This window comes from Arvicola amphibius, chromosome 4 (genome assembly GCF_903992535.2).
Source record: "Arvicola amphibius chromosome 4, mArvAmp1.2, whole genome shotgun sequence".
NCBI lineage: Eukaryota > Metazoa > Chordata > Mammalia > Rodentia > Cricetidae > Arvicola > Arvicola amphibius.
This window is the reverse complement of record NC_052050.1, coordinates 115145726-115167491: the sequence shown is the minus strand read 5'-3', so window position 1 is coordinate 115167491 and position 21766 is coordinate 115145726. Positions and strand designations below refer to the sequence as shown.

Below are 21766 nucleotides of genomic sequence, written 5' to 3'. Positions count from 1 at the left end.
TGTGCGCTCGGGGCAACAAAAACAGATTACAGTGATGGTGATGACTCCCTCCAAAGCGTAGATGAAAGAGGTGCCTCCCAGCCAGCTTCAAGGCACCGGCCCACCTGGGTCAGACTTTGTATTCACCCCATTTTAGGAAGGCAGGAAGAGCCTATCCAAGACCGGCTTTTATAGCACACCAGTTTTTCTAGTTTTTTTTTTTTTTTTTTTCCTTTCTCGTTTGGAATTTTGGGATCAGCAATTCTTCAAACTTGCTTGGATTTGTGTCCCAGACTGCTACTGATGTAGGGTGCAATGCTGGGTAGAGGAGGAGGCCCCGGGGATCCACAGGGTGGTCAGCAGCTTGGACCCGAGAACTAAGGGGGTCCCACTTCTCTCTGTGTGCATCTCCAAAGGGAGTGTGCACGCCGAGCAAAGCGTTCCCGCCAGGGCCGCTCCCTCCCTGACCCTGGCCATTGCCAAGAGTCGGTCTCCAGGCACCGGACAGGCGGAGCCCGAGGCCGGCAGGGCGCCCTTGTCCCAGCCTCTTCCTGGTCCCCCTCGGCGCCACTCCCACCGCCCTCCTCTGGGGTAGTTCCAATCGCTCCAGGCGCGCGTCCTCGGGGTGAAGGCGCGGTTCCCCGAGTTCCACTCCCGTGGCTGCTGTCCCCGAGGCCGCAGCCCGCTGCGGGGGTCCCACGCGGGTCCCCGAGCGGCGGGTGGCGCTGTGGCGCAGCCCTCCAGCCCCGGGCGCCCGCTGCGCGCGGCCTCCGCCTCCTTGGCCGCGTCGTGTTCCCCCGCCCTCCTCGCTGGGCGGGTGGGAGGCGGCGGCGGCGGCGGCGTGCTGTGTGAGCGCGCGCAAGGGGGCGGCAGCAAGGAGGCTCCCGGTGCCACCGCGGCGGCCGAGCCACACGGGCGGCGGGCACGGCGGGGTCGCATCTGCCGGCGCTGCGGGGCCGCGAACAAAGACCAGCCGCCGAGGCGCGAGGTAGGGCGCGCGGCGAGTCGGAGGACGCAGGGTGCGGGGTGGTGGCCGGTAGTCGCCGCATCCCGGTCCTGCGCGCGGGTCGGTCCCCCGCGCTTCCACTCCTGGCTCCCCGGGACCTGCCGGGAACGAGCCCTGCGGCCTCACTCGCCTCCTCCGAAGCTGCCCGGCCTCGGGGCCGCGTTTTCCCCGGACGCAGCCCTGTGCCTCCTGCCTCCGGGATGGCAGTCTCTAGGGACTGTCGCTGAGCTCATCCCCGCGGGGTCACTGCTCTGCTTCCCGCCGCACTCCCAGTCTGTGGCGCTGACTTTCGCCAACTTAGGCTGCATCTTTATTTTTCTTTAAGTCCTTGAAAACTTCCAGCGATCGGTGTTGGGCAATTTTTGTCCTGGATTTGACCTAAAGGGAGGCTTAGAGGAGGCGATTGGGCGAGATCCCCTATTCCTGTAGGGACCCGGCCGCAGGCTCATGTCCAGCCCGGGACTGTTCTCCCTGTCCTCGGTTGGCGACACCTGGCTCCAGGATGTGTCTGAGGTGAGCACCACGCCATGCTGGTGGTCGGGGACTACCTGTGCCCCACCGCGGGAAGAGGGGCGCACCCTGGCTCTCCCTAGAACCGACTAGCCGGGAACAGCTGTTAATGCAGCCTCCAAATCCTCTCACCTCCTCTAGGCTTCCACATTTAAACATTGATTGAGGTGGTGGTTGTGGGTACAGAGACGAACCTTCAGATATTTTCTCCAACCCCCCCCCCCCCCCCCCCCTGAATGGTCCGTTTTTCAGATTCTACCCAGAGTTTTCAGCCCAGCATTCCATCGACGAATTCTTGGTGATAATTTTGCAAGATTTTCTGAATGGGATTAGGACAAGCCGTTCAGAAATCTGTTTCAGAGTTTGTCAGCCCTGCCAGGAAGGGTGGATATGTTTTAGCTATTTTCAAGCAATCCTTGGTTATATCTTTTAGAATTACCACCATCAGCTCTTTTTATGGGGGGGGGTTGTTGGATAAGATTAAGACGTCTGTTTCTCAGACAGGAGAGAAACATATGTATTTAATATTGGGGTCATTTTCCACAAGGATCACCCAAAGCATGTCTTCTTAAACCATAACGTGGCTTAAAAATTGGGGATGTCGTTGATTTAAAAGTATTATTTTAGAGGAAACTTCGTAGTCGATTTTGCTTAGCTTCTCCACCAATTTGAAGACTTCATTATGCAGCTGATATCAAACCTTTATTGTTTTCTTATAAGTCCTGTTTATTGCTTGCTAGTTATTTCTGCCCAGTGAGGTTCTAGATATCTTAAGGAATTAATTCACAATCGTTTAAGAAGCCCGTTTTGTTTTTAATTGTTGACTTTGGAGTTCAGAAACCACATTCCAAAGCCAAGCTACACCATGCAGAGGAAGCACTTTTGTGTACTTTCTGGTTCTTGGCTCCACTGTGAACTTTTCCCCCAGATAACAACACTCATTTTTCTCTTTCCTCCCTCTCTCCCCATCACTCCAGAGCAAAGTCTGAAATGGATGTTACATGAATCACTTTAAAGGGCTGCGCACGACTATGAACGTTTTGAAGCCTTTTTCTCAGTAAAGGAGATCAGGATGGATGAGTCTGTCTTGTTGGACCTTCTGGAGTGCCCCGTGTGTCTAGAACGTCTGGATGCTTCTGCGAAAGTCTTACCTTGCCAGCACACGTTTTGCAAACGCTGTTTGCTGGGAATTGTGGGTTCCCGGAATGAACTCAGATGTCCTGAGTGCAGGACTCTTGTTGGCTCTGGCGTGGAGGAGCTCCCCAGTAATATCTTACTGGTCAGACTTCTGGATGGCATCAAGCAGAGGCCTTGGAAACCTGGCCCTGGTGGGGGCAGCGGGACCAACTGCACAAACGCATTAAGGGCTCAGGGCAGCACTGTGGCTAATTGTGGCGCAAAAGATCTGCCAAGCTCCCAGTGTGGGCAGCAGCCTCGGGTGCAAGCCTGGAGCCCCCCAGTGAGGGTGAGTAGCTTGTCGAGGCAGTTGGGTGAATCCAGGTGGTGATGACCACAGCTCTTCTTTATTCTCTTAGCTCATTGCTCAAGAGGCCACACCTACCTGGGCAAATAGGAGATTAAACGCCAGGATCTCATTTTCTGTTAAAATGAGACTGGATATGGCAAAAATAAATCCTGTTTTTAAAATCTTCTCTGATAGTCTCTATTGTCTGGTAGGATGCGTTTTTAGGAAGCAGGTACCAAATGCAATGTGAACAGCAGCCTTTTAATTTTGCCTAGGAAGATTTGGTATGGTCTCACCCTTTTGATGGCATTGGGAGAATCCTCTGTATGTGTGGTGTGTATACATGTGTATGTTTATCCAGTAAATATGCATACGAGCAAACCACAGGCAAGAACGCAAGCTTTGTTTTGTTTTTTTTTTTTTTTTTTGTGCTGCTGAGAGCCATTCTGTTGGTTTTATGAATGCACAGCACAGAATATACTGGTTGGAGGAATTTTTAACAAATCGTGGCCACAGGTAGCAGCTCCGTTGCTGTAGCAACAGAACGTCACGTAGGACTACACTATTCCATCTAGCTGCGTGCTGGGCTTTGTAGAGAGTCAAATGAAATACTTCCAGCAAAATGATTTTTTTTTCCTTGGTGTCGGGTGGAAACAGTTTTAGGTGAAGTTAAATATCTATACCTTTACTGCAACTTCATTTTGTAAATGAAGATTCTAAACGAGTAGGAATTGCGTGTCACTTAATAGTTCCCCGATGAGATGGGCTTTCGTTGTCGCTCTAAGAGGAGGCAGAGTCTTTGACATTGGCTAATGAGACTCACTCCATTTTGGTTGGAAGAAACAATTTTGATAATTGACCCTATTTTTGGCAGCTGAATAGATTTTAATCTATTAAAATTTTATTGTTTTAGATTTCAAAAATTGTTATTTGTCTGAGTGTTTTGCCTGCACAGGTGCGTGTACCTGATGCCCATAGAGCACAGACGAGGGCATCAGGCCCCCTGGCTCTGCAGTTACAGACAGTTGGGAGCTGCCTTGTGGGTATTGGGAACTGAACTCGGGTCCTCTGCAAGAGCAGCCAGTGCTCTTAACCACTGAGCCATCTCTCCAGCCCCCAGTCTTTTTAAAGAACAGCTAAGCTGATTGAGATTTTTCTCACCTACATATTTATAGTCAGAACTGATGACTTTTCGTTTAATGAAGAGCTACCCACCGGGATGGTGCTGCACGGTATAAACTCACACCTGTGGCTATCAGACAGCGAATCCTTGCAAGTGATTATAAATGATGAAGAATATTTACATCACCAGATGAAAATTATAGAGTATCTTAATCCTTGAACTCTTTATATATTACTGGAAAGCAGTTTTATCATTAGGCACCCAGATTTCTTTTGATTCATATTCATGATATATGATTAATATGTTTTTTTTAATTGGCCTAGGATGACTTTCTTCCTTCTTTTCCTCTTCTTTCTCTAACTTGGGCTAGCCTGGGATTCACTGTATACCCCAGGCTGGCCTCAGCATCATGCTCGTGACTCAGCCTACCAAGTCTGGGGTTACAGGCTGAGCCATCTAGCCTTTGGGAAGGCTTTCTTATTTGGAGCCCTATGTATGAAACTATTAGATCTCTCGTATGGTACCGTTTTCTGGCACTTTGGTTAGTATATATGTGCTCGTGAATATTTTAATCCCATAACTAGTGGTCAAGTTGGTCATTTCTGAAACATAGAGCCAGGTCTGCTTGCCATAAGGAAGGGGCAGATTTGCAGCTTTGGAGGGCTTTTGTTTCCTGTTAATTAGACCTGGAGTGGCTTCTGGCTATGAATAGGAGTGTTCCCGTTGTTGCCTTACCTGTTGTGAGGAATGCAATGAATGTCTGATTGCTGATAAGGAGGAACTTAAGGAGAGGCCGCAGCCCGTGGCTCTCAAATGTTCCTTCCGCGTGGACATCGACTGAGAAACATTGCAAGCGAAGGTCCAGTGTCTGACTGACTGCGCTTTCAAAACCGGCTTTCACTTTTCTTGGATATTTGGAGGTTTTGATCGTGTTGATAATACTTTTTATGGTTTATATGATTCCTAGTTTGCTTCCTGTTTTTCTTTGGCATTTGACAAACAGTTTGCAAAGGAGAGCACGTATGAACTTGAACTTGAGCCTCATGAGTTTGTATAAAGTTCTTGAGGACTTTGTAGAGAGTGGGTATGGGGAAAAACTGACAAGTGAAAGTCTTCAGTCTGAAATAAATGATGTCATCATTGTTAAAAACAACGATTTCCACATTTACTAGTGCCCTTTGCTTTCAAGTATTTAAAGCACCTGAGGCTCCATATGTATAGAATAAGCACCCGGAAGCTAAATAGATCCTGAGAACATACCACTTTACAGAGTCACAAACTGATCACTTCACCGCACGGAGACGTACTGTGCCCTTTTGGATACTTTCCCAAGGTGAATGACAATAATACATCCCAAACGTTCATCCCCTTTGCTTAGATGTTCTGACAGAGCCGAGGGGTGCACTGAGCCCGTTTCCATGGGCTGTGCAGAGCTGAAAGTGAGAACATGTGCCAGGTTCTTCCTGGGGAGGTTGTGGCCATGTGGCTTCCTTATGTTGCTCGCCGAGGTCGATTCCATGCTATCAGCAGACTCAAATATTTCCAATGTGTGACCCACATCTTATTCCCAGAATTTTCGTGTTTCCTGCTTACTAGAAGAGAGATGGAGTCCCTGCTGGATCAGAGTCACCATGAGCCCTGCCAGCTCTTTAGTTTAAGCAAAGAATTCCTGGTGGGTTTTGGCCAGAGTCAAGCGGGAGAGTGAACCACAGGAGGAGACTAGATATTGTTTCAGTGGATGGAAGGTGTACCTATGGGCAGTTACTGTGGTCTGCTCATATATACTTAAAATATACATATATACTTTACCTAATATGTATATATCACACACATATACACATACACACACACATATATACACATAGGGATGATGTAGAAAATAAAATATGTTTAAGTAATTCCTACAGAATTGTAACCTACTAGGATAAACTTCTGCTTTCTGGAGTCATTTGGGTTTGGTTATTGTTGTTGTTATTTTTATTTTATTTTCATTTTTAAGGTGATCTTGCTATGTAGCTCAGGCTAACCGTGAACTTAAGCCCCAGCCTACTAGAGTGCCAGAGTGCCAGAAAGATGGTGATGGGGAAGCCAGATACGGATTCATGAATTTCAGAGTGTGTGGTCAGTCTCAGGGGAGAGATTAACAGCATTGCGGCAATTCAGGGGTGTGATAAACATGGCAAGGTCTATGCCCGAGAGCTCAGGAGCTTGCAGGAGGGGATAGGAGAGGGCTGAGCTCAGAGTGAAGGGAAGGAGGCTCATATTTGAGGCCCTCAAAGCTTCCTCAAGGGAGAGGCGTTTGCTCTGAGATTTTAATGATGATAGTGTGAATGGGGGCTGGGCAGGGGAAGGGGCGGAAGGGAGGAGCATTCTGAAAACATTGGCTTATAGAGCAAGAGGGGGCTTGTCTCCTAGGAGAACTGAGGGAAGGTGAATGTGAACTAAGCAAGCCACAGGGACGGTGACCTAGACGAGGCTTCAAACCTGAGAGCATATAGGGGCCATGGCTGGATCTGGCTGGGTGGAGGGATGGTGCCAAGAGTAGGGCTCAGAACTGGGACTGAAGAGACGGATCACTGCAGCAGCAGCCATGAGTAAGGCTTTAGAACAGAGGGTTAAAGAAGTGAGACCGTGGACAGAGAGGGACATCTAGATGTGGCACACAGACTTACTTCCTGCTGACGATGCCAGGTGTGCTTTCATTCTTATAGCTGCAGTTGTGTTCCTTTGTGTCCCGTTGTCTGTACCGGCCGGGGTCTGTGTCACGCAAAGTTCCTCCTGTGGAACTGCTCCCTTCAAGTACCTCAGAATGTGGCTCTGTGTTGGGAAGTACTAGCTCCAAGTACCTCAGAGTGTGGCTCTGTGGGGAAGTACTAGCTCCAAGTACTTCAGAATGTGACTTTGTGTGGGGAAGTACTAGCTCCAAGTACCTCAGAACGTGGCTCTGTGTGGGGATAGGACCCTTAAAGTGGTGGTGAAGATGGGTAAAATGAGGCCACATGAGTGGCCGTAATCTAGTGTGACTGGTGTCCTTAGCAGAAGAGATCCTAGTCTGTAGAGACACAGAGGAAAGACCTTGGGAAAGCACACGGAGAAGGCGGCTGACCACGAGCTAAGTGAGAAGCACGAGAAGAAACTGTCTTCCCAAACCTTAGCCTTGTTCTGTTGAAGCTGTCTCGTCTGTGGTATTTTATGGCAGAGGCCAAGTACCCACTTCTAAAGTCAGCCCTTGAGTGACCGACTTGTCACTCTCCTGCCAACCCAATCAGTCCTGGTTGCCCACAGAGATGTGCCATGATCTATCCAGCCCACTTACGTCTTTATTTCTGCCATGGAACCCAGGAGAAGTTACTTAGGCCCTCTCTACCCCTTCGGCTGGCCAGATTGCCTGATATAGTTTCGTAAGCTAGGCAGGGATTTCAAGAGAAGATTGGCACTCACGTGACAGTGTGCCAAACAGAAAGTTTTGTAGGAGAAGGAGCACATCGGGCAGGGAGCAGGACCTCTTTCCCATCTCCCTACTCTGCCTCCTCTGTGATTTGAGTTTGGGGAGGCTGGACAGACGGTTGCTATGGCGTTGCATAACAAAGCCAGCAGGAAGGGAATTGAGGGAAGGGTCTTGGAGTAAAAGCTCCAGGTAGAGAGGGGAGGTTGAGGTTGCCCCTAGACTGTATTTGGCATCCCAGGAGCCAGCAGGTGTCTGTGGAAAGCTTTCTTACTCAGCTCTGTGCTGTGATCTCTACTATGTTAGGACAAAGGTGACATCCGCGCATGGACTTGTTGAAAACACTTGCGTGGGGTGGCGATGGGAGGTGGGGGAGTGGTAAAATTCACAGGAAGCAGCAGGCTGTGGAATAAGATGTGGAATAAGATGAGGTTTGTGTTCAGTGGTCACTGATTCCATACACCTGGTGCACCGAGCGTGCTCTAGACACGCAACGCCCATGTGTGAAAGGGTCAGTACAGATACTGTCACAGGGACTGGCGTCTCTGTCACTGGCGGAAGCAAGAATCTGTAGTAATTCTTACAATATTTAATGAAGTTATTTGAGTGAGGATGTTTTGGAATTGTCCAACTAAAATAGAAAAAGTAAGTTTTTTTTTTTTTAATATTTGTATTTTATTTACCCTGGACACTTACTTGTGACTCTCTAGGTTTCGTCCTAGAACTCAGTGGTGTGGCTCTGGGATGTGCCTTTCTCTTTTGTGCTGATATAGGTTGAACCCAGGGCCTCACGCCTGCTACATAAGTTCTCTACCCTTGAGCTCTTCTTCATACATCTATGTAGCCCTGGGCTCTGGGGTCTTCAGTGTGGCAGAAGGCAGGAGCAGGGAGTGGGGTCTTTGGCGCTCACCTATTGGCAATTTAAAAAGTGAAATGCTTTTAAGTCACGCTCATCTTGCGTTAACGGCATCTCTCTGGGGGTAGAGTGTATTATTTCAAAAATGAAACTGTAAATTTCAGAATAAGTATTTAAAAACAATTTGGTTTAAAAATTTCATTGTTAGAAAAGTATATGCTGTTAAGTGTTTTTATCTCTGTGTGTGTTTTACATTATATATATACATATATATATATATATATATATATATATATAACATTTTAGATCATCTTGTAGACCTTTGTATGCATATACTTATGGGTTTGGGATTTTCACATCAATCCTTGTTGAGTTGCTAGATCCTTTACTCTGTGGAGTCCTTTCATGTTGGAGCACAGATCAACTCCATTAAATGGTTTGTGTGTAACAGACATGCAGAGACGTGCACATAATAGAAGTGTGTCCCTTGTGAGTCACCGTGCTCCATTCTTCTTAAAACGGCGAGAGTGGTTTTCTTTCTGTCTTCAAAATTGAAAGTAAAATGGGCTCCCAGCAAGACATTTAGTGCAGGAAATGGTGTGTCGAGGATAATTGAAGCACCCAGTCTTTGTATTCCTCATCTAAGGGGTGAGAACTGTAAAGAGGTTCGTGTGAGCCACCTCACACCTTCTAGAACAAGGAATCAAAAGACATGGGAGCATTCCCCACATGCTACTCTGCAGGTTGGAGTTGTCTCTTGAATGGTATTACTTGGCAAGCTTCCTCTGTGTTCCCATAGCCACCTGTAGGAAGGCATTTTCTATCAATACTCCCATACATAGATGTAGGAAGGACAGCTAGAGTGTCTGAATTCTCCTAGCTGGCAGTGGTGGAGCTGAGATTGTACCTTGGTCTGCGTAACTCCAAATGCTTCCTTTCCATCTATACCACGTGGGACAAATTCTTGTTCTCATTGGGGAACACTTTGCCCAGCCATAGCTAGGAGCAGTTTGTTTGTTTTTTCTCAGCATGCTTACTACCTGTGAGTGTTTTATTGTGGAAAAAGCAATGTGTGTGTGTGTTGGGGAAGGGGGCAGAGTACAAAGAAAACTCGGTCATAACGAAACTGGACCAGGAAGCAGTGTACTTACAAATCTGCAGTCTCTGGTTCCAGCACTGCGACCAACTGGGCTTCATTTCTTCAGCACACACGTCCAGCACCTTGGCAGACTTAGAGACCTTCTCCAGGCGAGGGAGAGGAGGACATGGCAGTGAGGGTACACGCCGTGAGTTGAGTTGAGTTAAGCTCATTAAAAAAAAAAAATACTACCTTAATTTTCTTCTTTGACATTTCTGTCCATGTGTCTACGACATTCTGATTGCTTCTTTTTCATCCTTATCAACCCGACTGCACACAAGCCCCTATTGCACACCCACGTCTCTGCTTTTCTTTGTGGCCATTGCGTCTTTCCAGGGCTCTTTGTTAGGAGCTCTCGGTGGGAGCCTGGTGGGCACACAAGCGAGAAACAGCGACCGTGTCTCCCCCGCAACCCACCAGGAGAGGCTCATCTTTGGTTTTCAGAATCCTTTCTAGCCCGACACAGGACACACTCAAAAGGTGCTTGATGCTGTGTGAGGAAGACCCAGGGGAATGAAGGCCAGCAGCTCTCCAGAGAGCCACAGTGGCACATTCAACAGTTTCTATGTGCATACTAATTTTTGTTAATTTTAGTGTTGTTTCACCATAGAGGGTAAATAAGGATAATACTTTCTCATCCTGTCTATGGATAAGCACAGGAATCTAGGCACAAGAGTTTTGAAGATTGTAGAGACTATGTAAATGGCTGTGTTGTTATACAATTAAGTATTAATTTTCTATTAATACTTAATACTGATGAGATCCTGAGTACAGAAAAAGGATAATCATAAAGGGGTGGCAGTGTTTGGATGCAGACCTACCCCAATGGGTGTCTGAATTAGGTATTTGCTGTCATGCGTGGGCAACAGCTTGACAGACGTCCATTCTCTGCCAGTCTCTGGGGTTGCTTTAGGTCCCCTGTTTACAGCCAAGTGCTTAACCATGAGAAATGCTTTGTAAGAAATGTTTTGCTGTACACTTTGTCATGGAAACATCGTAGGGATAAAGGCCAGTCATTCAGCACTTTTGATGCAGTCAAAAAACATGGTGGATTGTGTGTGTGTGTGTGTGTGTCCACTGTAGGTGCCTATGTATGGAAGCCAGAGGACAACCCCTGATGATATTCCTCAGACACCATCCTGTTTGTTTGTTTGTTTGTTTGTTTGAGACCAGGTCTCCTCTGGCTTGGAGCTCCCCGAGGAGGCGAGGCTGGCTCGCTAGCGAGCCCCAGTGATGGCCTGTCTTCATCTCCCCAGTGCTAGATCACATCCATACACCACCATGCTCAGCTTTTTTATTTTATCTTATTTATTTTTGTTCTTTGAGACAGGGTTTGTCTATGTACTATTGGCCGTCCTTGAACTCACTCTGTTGACCAGGCTGGCCTTGAACTCACAGAGATCCTCCTGCCTCAGCCTCCCAGAGTGCTGGGATTAAAAGTGTGCGCCACCACGGCCGGCATTTTTTTTCCTTTCTGTGCTCTGTCTTCATGCACACCAGAAGAAGAAATCTGATCCCATTACACATGGTTGTGATCCACCATGTGGTTGCTGGGAATTGAACTCAGAACCTTTGGAAGATCAAGTGCTCTTAACCACTGAGCCACCTCTCCAGCCCCATGCTTAACTTTTTAAACATAGGTTCTGGAGATTGAGTTCAGGTCCTCACACTTGCGAGTCAGGCATTTTGCTTACACGCTATCACCCCAGCCCTGGTAAAGATGTTTTACGGTAAACTTTTCTCTCAGTAGAGAACACTCTAAATATGATAAAAAAAAAAATGAATATGTAAAGCAGGAAGTCGTTTGTTATCATTATGACATATTACTTGCTGTATATACGAGTATTTTTAAAAATAGGGCTGGCAGTGTCGTAGCCCCCTCTTGACAGTCGCTTCATTGAGTAATGTGGGCACAGGATAGGACGGCTTCAGTGTTATTAGATGGGAGGAGAAACTTCAGCCACATTATAATCCACTAGATAAGCACGTGACTGTATGTCCCGTCACCCCAGCTCCTTTGGATGACTGAGGAAGGAAAGGGAAGCAAAGATTGGCTGGGAAGCTCAGGAATGGGAAGAAAGGGACTCTGTGTAGCATTGCTCCGGCCAGAGGTCCTCTCTGTTCTTGGGAACATTTCTCCCCCTTCCCCCGCTGTCCAGTCATCGGCTCCAGCCTCCACTCTTGCCTTCTGCCTCCCCAGTAGTGGAAACACCACAGTTTGTTTACTGGTCTGTCTCCCATCCTCCTGCGCTGCCCTGTCCTGCGACTTTGGTTTACTCTTTGCGGTGTCTGGAAGGGTGGGGGTGAGGAAGCCGGGGAACTAGTGGAAGACAGTGGAGGGGAAGGGAAGGAGGAGGACTCTTGCCTTCTTTGACCCTTAGTTAGTTAATGGTCACAGAAGGAGAGGTCAAATCAGAGGCGCAGAAAGGCACAGGAAGGGACAGTCTGTCAGTTCTTGCTTCTGTTCCCTCCCCCATGCTTTCCTCCTTGGCGAAGCTTCCCAGCGTCCCTCACTCCTGGTCACAAGCTTCCCTTCTGTAACTTTCTCCTGCCCCAGGAAGAAGAACTGCCCCCACCCCCCCATAGAGCCGACTACTCCACCATTTGTCCTTCATTTTCTCTCCAGTCATTTGATAAGGTTTAAGCTAATCTATAAGAGCATATGGAAAACCTTTTTTATTTAAGGTCAAAGGGCAGAACACATTGCAATTCACTGTAGCAGGATTTCCGATAAGGATCCATAACTGTATAGCAACCCAGTGCGCGTTACACTGCGAGACCTACCTAAGACCAACGGTACACACAGCTACACACAGCGCAGGTAGAGGGGCTCAGGCAGCCGGCAAACCTCACGCAGCCCCGGGTAGAGGCAGGCGTACTTACTGGAGAAACAAGACCATTAGGGTTAAGGGGAGTGAAGGAACTCAGCCTGCAAGTCTCACTTAGAAAGCAGCAGAGTAGAGTAGGGGTATAAGCAGGGTAAAAATGCCACGCTCAGAGACAGCAATGTCAGGAAGTCTCCCTCTGCGCCCAAGGCCCCCTGCTTTGTGGGTCCCCCAATCCTTTCCAGGATGTGTGCCTGCCAATGCCTAGTCAAGAGGGTGGTAACAGTTGCTCTGTGAATGATGACATATGGGTGGCTGTAAACACAGCCATTTTAAAGCCAGGCGTGTGAGTGGGCTCTTAGGGTATCCGGGAAGGCAGCGGAGGTGCCATTTCAGATGTTTGACAGTAGCAGCTAAGTAGATGATTTGCATGGCGAAAACATGGAGAAAGTGAGCAATAGGGGTAGGTGCAAATGAGTTTTTAAGTCACATCCAATGTCGGGCAGAAAAGCGAGGGCTGTCGAGTTTGAGTATGTCCCGATTAGCCGGAGGAAATAAATGCTTATGTATTTTTACATTTTTGCTTATGCACTTGTGTGTGTGTCTGTGGATGTATACCGCATGGATATGGGTACCCTCGGAGGCCGGAAGAAGGTGTTGGAGTCCCAGGAGTCATTAGCCATTTGACAGGGATGCTAGGAATTGAAACTGGGTCTGAAAGAGCAGCAATGTCTTAACTGCAGAGACATCTCCCCAGCCCCTAAAGGTTTTTGTTTGTTGTTTGTTTGTTTTTTAGTAAGAAAACTTTTTGAATTATTGCGTTTTCACCATTCATAATTTATCCTCCAGGAATGAAGGAGCAGAAACGGTTTCATTATATGAAATGTAGTGTGCCGTCCCTGACCAGTGTGTGCTGCGGAAAGGAGCCTGCTGTGGAGTATGTCAGGTCTTGTCCCCCTCCCCACTTTCGAGCCAGAGTCTTGCTATGGACCCCAGGCTGGCTTTGAACTCGCAGATTCTGAGTGCTAGGATTATAGGAGTGAGCCGCCATACCCCGTGATGGATTAGTCACTTGCCTTGTTGCCGTGACTGAATATCTGACAGAGGTGGTGGCGTACATCTTTAATCCCGCATTCAGGAGGCAAAGGCAGGCGGATCTTTGTGTTTTGAGTTTGAGACCAGCATGCTCTGCAGAGTGAGTTCCAGGACAGCCAGGACTACACAGAGAAACCTTGTCTTGGAAAAAAAAAAACCTCATCTTGGCTCACAGTGTAAGGGTGCAGTCCATAATGACTGGGAAGGATGCTTTGTTTTGCTAGGCTGTCCCTTTTATGCAGTCTGGGACCCCAGCCTTGAAATGCAGCACCTACTTTAGGGTGGGTCTTCTCACTTCGTTAAGTATCACCTAGATAATCTACAACAGCAAGCCTGGAGGCTACCCTAATCTCGATAACTCCTTATAGGCGTGCTGCCCAGAGACTTTTTCCTAACGATCTAGATTCTGTCAGATTGACAGTGCTGTCCATCACAGGGGTTGTTCCCCAGACCCATAGCGAAGCCTTAGAGGAAGAAAACTCAGAAAGGATTTGTGCAAGTTGGTATTTTTGCAGGTTTCCTACAAGTGTGTTTGAGCACTAATCCCTGAAAGTTGAACATTAGCTATCTTATAAGGACCTTTCGTTCCTATAGCACTAAATAGTCTCATATAGTTTGCATTTCTGCATTTCTGCGTGTTCTTCTAGGCAGCTTGGGTTGGCCTCAGACTCCCCAGCTGGTCCTGAGCTCCATTCTCCTGCTTCAGTTTATAATCCCAGGTAGGATAATAGACATGTGCCATCAAGACGGCTACCGTTGTTTTTATCTTTAAACAGTAAGCCCGTAGTTTGAGCATTAATGCCTATGATGAAATTACATTTCAAACTTTAAGTTTTTATTTCTTCAGTCAGTCCATTTGTAGGTTTGCTCATCCGTCTTTTATTAAGCTTATGTCTTAAGTGCAGCCTTTGGCGACTCACTGCCAGCAGCTCCTGTGCTCTCGCTTCCCCCACAGTGGCGCACAGTAGAGGAGCCCGAGCCGATGAGGCTAATAATTTTGGCAGGCCTAATTACTTTTATTTTGCCAGTGTCAGTACTCTTCTTGTTATCTACTTTTATAAGACAGATCCAGAATATTGGGAGCTACACAAGGTGTCAATACTGTGTGGACTGATGTTGCTGGGACGGAAGTCGCTTTATGGTCACCGTCATGTCACCTGTTTCAAGGAAGCTGTTGTTCTCTGACCTACACTTGTGTTCTGTGGGTTGTGTGTGCCTGTACTCCTAGATAGGAACCCCTTCTTCACACACACACACACACACACACACATACACACACACACTGACACACACACTGACACACACACACACTGACATGGTATCAAAAGCACTGATTCTCCGTGTTTGGGGCCCGTGTTGAGACTGCTTGTCACTGTGACAAATGCCTGATTTAAGCTATGTGGGAATGGACTGATACAGCTCATGATTCCTGTGAACCCCGTGAGAGAATGCGGTTGGGCAGAACAGCTCCCATTACAGCAGCCGGGAAGTGGAGCGAGAGAATGGCCACACCGCACGTGATCTCGGCTTCTCTTTGACTCTCTGTAGGTCCTTAGCCTGTGGAACAGGGCTCCTTCGACTTGGTGGCTTGTGTCTGGAAACACTGTTTCTGACACGCTTGTAGGTGTGCCTTACCAACTTCCTGAGAGCTCTCCAAGGCCATCCAGTTCACGAGCAAGTCAGCCAACCATCACGAGGCACGAAACTGCACTAAGGAAGGTCTGCTGACTTTGTGCTTTTAGACCAGTGTTTTTCCTTCTGTATGCCATACTTTCTTTTCATTAAAGGCGGCTTAACTGGAGATACTCCCTTGTAGCCCTAAGATTTTAAACATAAGCCCTAGTAAAAAGTTGGCTTTGAAATTGGATATTTATTTTTTAATTAATTTTTTTTTGTTGTGTTAGATTAGCATACAAACTGTCCTGCCTTGCTTTTTATTGCTGTGATAAAACACTGACCCAAAACAGCTTGGAAGAGTTTATTTCAGTTTACAGTTTGACTTCCTGACACTGGAGGAAGTCAAAGCAGGAACCTGGAGGCATGAGCTGAAGCAGAAGCCTTGGAGGAGTGCTGCTTACTGGTTTGCTCCTCCTGGCTTGCTCAGTTACTTCTTCTACAACCCAAGACCTCTTCCCCAGAGGTGGCACCACCCAGAGTAGGCTGCGCTTTCCCACGTCTATCGTTAATCAAGACAATGTCCCACAGACTTACCTACAGGTCCGTCTAATGGAGGCATTTCTCAGTTGAGGTTCCCTCTTCCCAGATGGTGCTAGCTTGTGCCAAGTTGAGAACACACACACACACACACACACACACAACTAACTGGCACACAAAATAATAGGCTCCATTATGACATCTTCATTCATATACTTTACTCATGGCTGTACCCCCACATTCTCTTGTTCCCATCACTCTGGTTCCTGAACAATCTCCCTTCAACTTTTACGTCCTGTGTGTGTGTGTGTGTGTGTGTGTGTGTGTGTGTGTGTGTGTGAGAGAGAGAGAGAGAGAGAGAGAGAGAGAGAGAGAGAGAGAGTGTTGTGTATATGAGCATTTAGAACAAACTGATTGGTATCTCAGTATCATCCTAGATAAACATGGTCTCTTATGGCCACTCATGGGCAGCAGTATTTAGCCTGTGCCTTCTCCTTAGAAGCCTCCTGTCTGCCACAGGAACATTTAGAGCCCGACTTAGGCTCAAGCTCCATGCAGGTCTAGTTTAACATGTAAGTCTCATCTGGCTGCAGTGACTGACTTCTGTTCTGCTAAATATTATCCTTATGTAAAATTGTCACACTGAAATTTCAGCAGTCAGATCCCACTGAAATAGGCTGCTGCAGTTGGGATGAAGTTTGTGGCCCGAGAACTCCAGGAATACATTCAGATAGCATCCGGTTGCTTGAGTGGAGGGAATTTGGAGGGATAATGTGTGTATGGGGGGGCATGTGTTGTTGGCTATTGATCTCATCATCGACAGGGGAACACTTGTGAGACTGTAGAGGGATGCTGTTGGCAATTTCGCAGAGTCAGAAAGGGTAAGCAGGGGCAGTCTGGGTCAAATAGGGCCATATGTTCACCCGAGCTGAGGTTAGGGTATACAAGCCCAGGAGACAGAAGGAAGTTTCATCAAATGAAGGAGATGCCAAAGGGCACGGAATCTTTAAGAACGTAGTTAGGGGGGATGCTGAGGAATTGATTCCTTCCTCTGTTTTATTTTTTATGAACTCTGCTTCTTGCTGAGCAGAAAATGTAAAGCAGGGAACCAGGGGATTTACTTAGCATCGCCCAGAACTTCTAAACATTGTTATCTGTGTTGCTCTTGGGCGACTTATTTCCGTGTGTGTGTGTGTGTGTGTGTGTGTGTGTGTGTGTACACTTGGGACCTAGTCCTTGCCCGATAACCAGAACCCTTCGTTTTACCTTCCTGGGAATCAGAACTTGTAGTTCCATGTAGCCTTGCGCTATAAAATAATGTGCACTTGAGAATGTGTGGGATCCTGCTAGTTTAATTTGCTAGCATTCGCGATGCTAATGTGGTAAGACCCTTCCTATTGCTTTAAACAGCCAGCTTACACTTTAAGTACTCAAGCGGTTTATAGTTCACGACTCCAAGTGATAATAAATTGCTGCTTAGTTGAGATCCTGCTATGGGATGTAGAATGACTAGAATGAAGCTGGTCGAGTCAGCTTCTGTGGGTCGGTCGGTCTCCTCTGCAGGAGATGATGGTGAGCAGCAGTGTCTGGGACCCTTTCCTTTCCTGTCCTGTGATGTCTGGCCCACAGAATTCGCCCTCTGATTGGCTATTTCTGACTGTGGTTATCCTCCCATCTCCTCTCTTTCCCCTTCTTTCCCTTCCTCACTCCTGGTGATGTAGGTCAAAAGTAAAAACAGCTCTAGGAGTTTAAGATATGTATTACTTAATTCTTTAGAGGAAAATGAAGAAGACTTAGGTCCACGCCTGCGAGTCAGCAACTCTTTCCAATGACAACATGCTTGAGAAAATCAGCCTAAAAGGAAAGGGTTATTTTGACTCAGTGTTGGGCTCACTGTTGTTCAGGGCCCCTGGTGGTGCAGCATCCAAGGAAGGCATGCATGGGAGCATTGGCTCCTTCATCTAGTGGTGTCTGGGAACAAATGGAAGATTCTAGGCCCCTGTAACCACGTCAGCATGTTGACAATGACCTTCTTTTCTCCAGGGTCCATCTTCTAAACATTTAATACCTTTTAAGTGTAATAATTTTACTTGAGAGGGGTCTTGGCGGTGGGTGAGAGCCCACGGTGGGTGAGGGACAGACAAATACGCCATACAGAAAGAGCTTAGGTGAAGATTTTATTAAGACAGGGGAAGGGTTAGAAGAGAGAAAGAGAGACAGAGAAAGAAAGAGGGTGGGGTGCAGAGACCTGTTTGCCTCTTCAGAAGAACAGCTGGGAGAGAGCGGGAATGGGTGGAGATTGTCTCTTAAAGGGACCTTTGTACCTGCATACAGACTACAGTCATAGAACCCTGGGCTGACTGGCCAGGGTGCTTCCTGAGTGCATCCTGCCAGGTGACGATCCTCACACTAAGTTTCACGGGGTGGAAGACAAGCCTTAGGAGGAAGTCAGGGTCCACTTTCCAGCCGTCTCTGATTCTTTCTGTAAGGGAAGCTCTGTAAGCATTGTAATGCCATTTCGGTTTTCTCCCTTTTAATTTTTTTCTTGAGGCCCAAGGATGATTTTATTAGAGTTTTAAAAGAAAAACACCACAGGGCAGCAAGCCTTAAATCTCAGCAGCTGCCCATAGGAGGAGAACGAAGGAGAGAAGGAAAAAAGCCACACCGTTTGGGTTGTCATCTGAAGGGCTGCCCCATGGCAGTGGGCAGCCACATGACAAGGAGCGGGGCTTAGAGGAGGAATAAGGAAGCCCAAAGTATCAGGAAAGCTTATATAGGTTCTGGCTAGCATTCAAAAGACAGGGGAAGAAAGGGGAGGTGGTGGGGGGGGGGGGAACTTGAGCCTTTCTGGGTCAGGGCTTTCGATTTACCCATGTTTTGTGATGGCTTTGCATTTTTCATCTACAGTGACTGAGTGCTTTTTTTTTTTTTTTTTTTGATGTGACTGGTGCATTCCTGGTTTTACATATACGCCAGTGCATTTACATAATTGATAGCTTTCTGATCAGTTTTGGAGATCCAGCCTTCAATAGCTTTATGCATTTCCTAATGAGCTTTTATTTGTATTTACTATGGTCCCTTACTGATTTCCTAGACTAAGAAAGGGCACCGGGTGCACACTTCATGACAATAGTCGTTACTGTATTTCCGCAGCTCTCTAGTAAAGGATGTCTCAGAAGCTTGTTGGTAATTTATCCCAGAGCCTTGTGGTCCTCCTAGCCTTGGTTCTTTTTGTGTCTGGTTTAAATCCCTGTCCTTGCCCTCTAATCTCATCCCCTGCTCCATTTTAATGGAAAGGAAGCTCCCTCTTGTCTTCAGCCCTTGACCTTGCAGGCCATTTTCCAGCCCTTGCTTCTCCCTAGCCTCCTTTATCTCCACTGAGTAACTGTTTCTTTCCGTGTTCCCTCAGGACTCCGATCTGAGCATTTCTGTCACCTCGGACACTCACCTTTGGACATTTTCCAGCTCCTGCCCGTCTTTTGTGGGTTCAAGGCCCCCCAAGTGCTCTTAGTGTGGCAAGAGAGTTCTGCAAAGGGCTTCAGGTTATCACGTGACACTCCCAAGCAGGCTGCGTGTTTCCACACCATTTTATGTGCCTTTAAGAATACAGCACTACATTGCTGCTGACGCTGATTCATACTTGCCCTAGACCTCAGATTTCCCTTTTTTTACTTGAATTTAATTTTCTGTCATCACTTAAGCCAGTCCCGCTCCACACCTTTTCAATTAAACCATCCCCTGCTGTTTCTGTAATCTTTATGGTGGCACCAGCCATTTGCAGCTGTTAGCAGGCATTGATAAACAGTGTCAGTCTGGGCTGGAGAGAGGGCTCAGCGCTTTAGAGTCCTGATTGCTGGGAGGACCTGGGTCTAATCCCCAGCACCCACAGGGCTGCTCATTGCCTGCAGGAATGCCCACTCCAGGGTATCCCAATGTCTTCTTCTGTCCTGCACAGGCCCTGCCTACACATGGGGCCCATACGCGTAAACATTACAAAGAAAAGAAAAATGCCCATCCAGTGGTGTTTCTCCATAAATGTTTGTAATGGTATGGATGCTTAGTTTTAAGCACATATGTTGTCAGCATTTGACATCAAATTGTTCTCTGATTAACTATGTCTCAGTTTTGTCTCCTGTACACAGCTGTAAGGAACTCTAGGGAAGTAATAGTTTGTGTGTGTCTATGTTATTTTTTTTCCTGTTGTTTCATTTGGGGAAGGAGTACTAGGGTTGACTGAATTCTGGGTTTTACACATGCTACGCATTCTTCTTCCACCAAATAGCCTCGATCCATCCTTCTCTTTGTATTCAGTTCAGGAAATACTTCCTGATGGAATCGGTAGAGCCCCAAGATGTGTTTGGTCAAGTTGACGCATTTGGAAGGGCAGACTATCCCACCACATGCGGATGTTTAGTGTCCTTACTCCCACGCACTTCTCCATGATTTGAGTCAGCTATGAAAGTGTTACCAATGGCTGTGTAAGCCCTGGTGAAAGCTGACTGTCATCCAACCCGAGTTAAGGTTCTCTTGAGGATGGCCCTTGAAACAGTTGTGTTGCGCCCGCTGCGGTGGTCTAGAGATCATGTTTTCCTGGTTTATTAAAAAAAGGAAGTTCTGAGTTGAACCGAAAGGTAAACTACGATGTGTTCTCTCGTGTCCCCTAGACAAACCGTTCTCACCCGGAGGAGAGTAAAATAGACTTCCATACCCATCAGGCATCTTGGTCTTTACCAAAGACCTTATGATTTCATTGCTTGCACATTTGCTTTGGGAATGAGAAGGTTCCAGTGAGCCTGCTTCAGTGCAGGCTGACTGTATGCTAAGTGATTCCCGGGGTTAGGAAATCCTTTGCATGGTGGGAAGCGCAGGTAACGATGAAGGTTAGCAACAGTGCCTCCTCATTTTAAATCCCAGGAGGGGCAACATGTACATTCAAAATTAAATTAAAATTCTCGAGAATGAAGAGAGAGGGAAGAAAGGGTAGTTACAAGTATAAATTAGTCTCCAGGGATCCTCTCCAATTCCCACATTAGAAGCCAGCCAGCTGTGCTATGAAACCCGACAAGAGCCCAAGGGCTCTAGAGTGAAGATCCCCGCAAGGCTGCTCCTCTGTAATCATGAATGTGTTGCAGTGTTTAACTTCATGCATGGAGATACCTGGAGTTATTATTACGTCTCCCGGGAGAGGAAGCTACCCGATACCGACAGGTAAGCAACGCTAGAGCCACCTGACATTTCGTTACAGATTAAAGAGAAGGGCAGGTCTGGCAGAGGAGCAGGTCGGGAGGGGCTGGTAACTTTAGAGACTTGTCAGGCGGTGCTTCTGAGTTTGCTGTGAATGAAGAGCTTTGTGTGGAGGGAGTGGGAAAGTCTCTGGGGCTGTTTGTTGTGTAAATCCACATGTGTTGCTAGGTTTATTTGAACTTAGGTTTGTTCTTTGTAATCCACACCTTCTTTTCCTTCCTGGACTAAGAGGGGACTTTTCTTATTCGCATTGACCTTATATATAGACTCCCCAGACTCCCATGCTCACCTCCATTCTTTGGGCAAATGATTAGTGTCAGGCTAGTTAGTATTTGGGCAGAGAGTACTTCTCATTAACAATGAATATCTTTTTTTTTTTGTGGTGGTCGCTATGTTACAGTCACACATCCTGTCTGCTAAATCTGGGCTGTTGACAGTGTAGAACTTATTCAGCGATACCTTATATTCAGCGATATGTATTGAACTTTAAAATATATGGAAAATTGTGTTTTGGTTATAAATATGTCCGTGCACCAAAACATATTTTGCACATGGATAAAAATACCAGAATTTCTTGGTATGACTGCTAGACCTACAGGGATCATAAGACAAAGAATAGAGGAGGTGGGTCAAAGATAAATTGAGGCAAAACTTGATTTAAATCCAATGACTAAATCTATTGTCAAGTCAGTTGAATGTTATCTGGCAGCTGTATGGTTTCTGCCCAGGTAGAAGTTCATAGCACCTGGGCCAGCAAGATGGCTTAGTGGGTGATGATGGGCCTTGCAGGGTGGAAGGGGAGAGGCAGCTCCTCAAAGTTGTCCTCTGATTTCCCATGTTGCAGGTGTGCCACTCTCTGGTCGCACACACTGTAGTCGCAATAAATGAAAGAAAAAAATTTCAAAAAAATAGATAGCAATCATTTA

At 47.0% G+C, this 21766-nt stretch overlaps 1 protein-coding gene across 2 annotated transcripts in view; it reads left to right on the top strand.

Moving 5' to 3' along the window:
• Window positions 1-847: 847 nt before the first annotated feature.
• Sh3rf1 (SH3 domain containing ring finger 1) overlaps window positions 848-21766 on the top strand; it is a 159884-nt gene continuing 138965 nt past the window's right edge. The window contains exons 1-2 of one of the 2 annotated variants that reach the window (XM_038328792.1): window positions 848-967; window positions 2473-2960. In XM_038328792.1, the coding sequence (XP_038184720.1) occupies window positions 2568-2960 (393 nt within the window). In that variant the 5' untranslated portion in view covers window positions 848-967; window positions 2473-2567. Of the gene's footprint in view, window positions 968-1480; window positions 1499-2472; window positions 2961-21766 lie in introns of those variants that run through there. The other variant, XM_038328793.1, reaches the window with a different exon arrangement.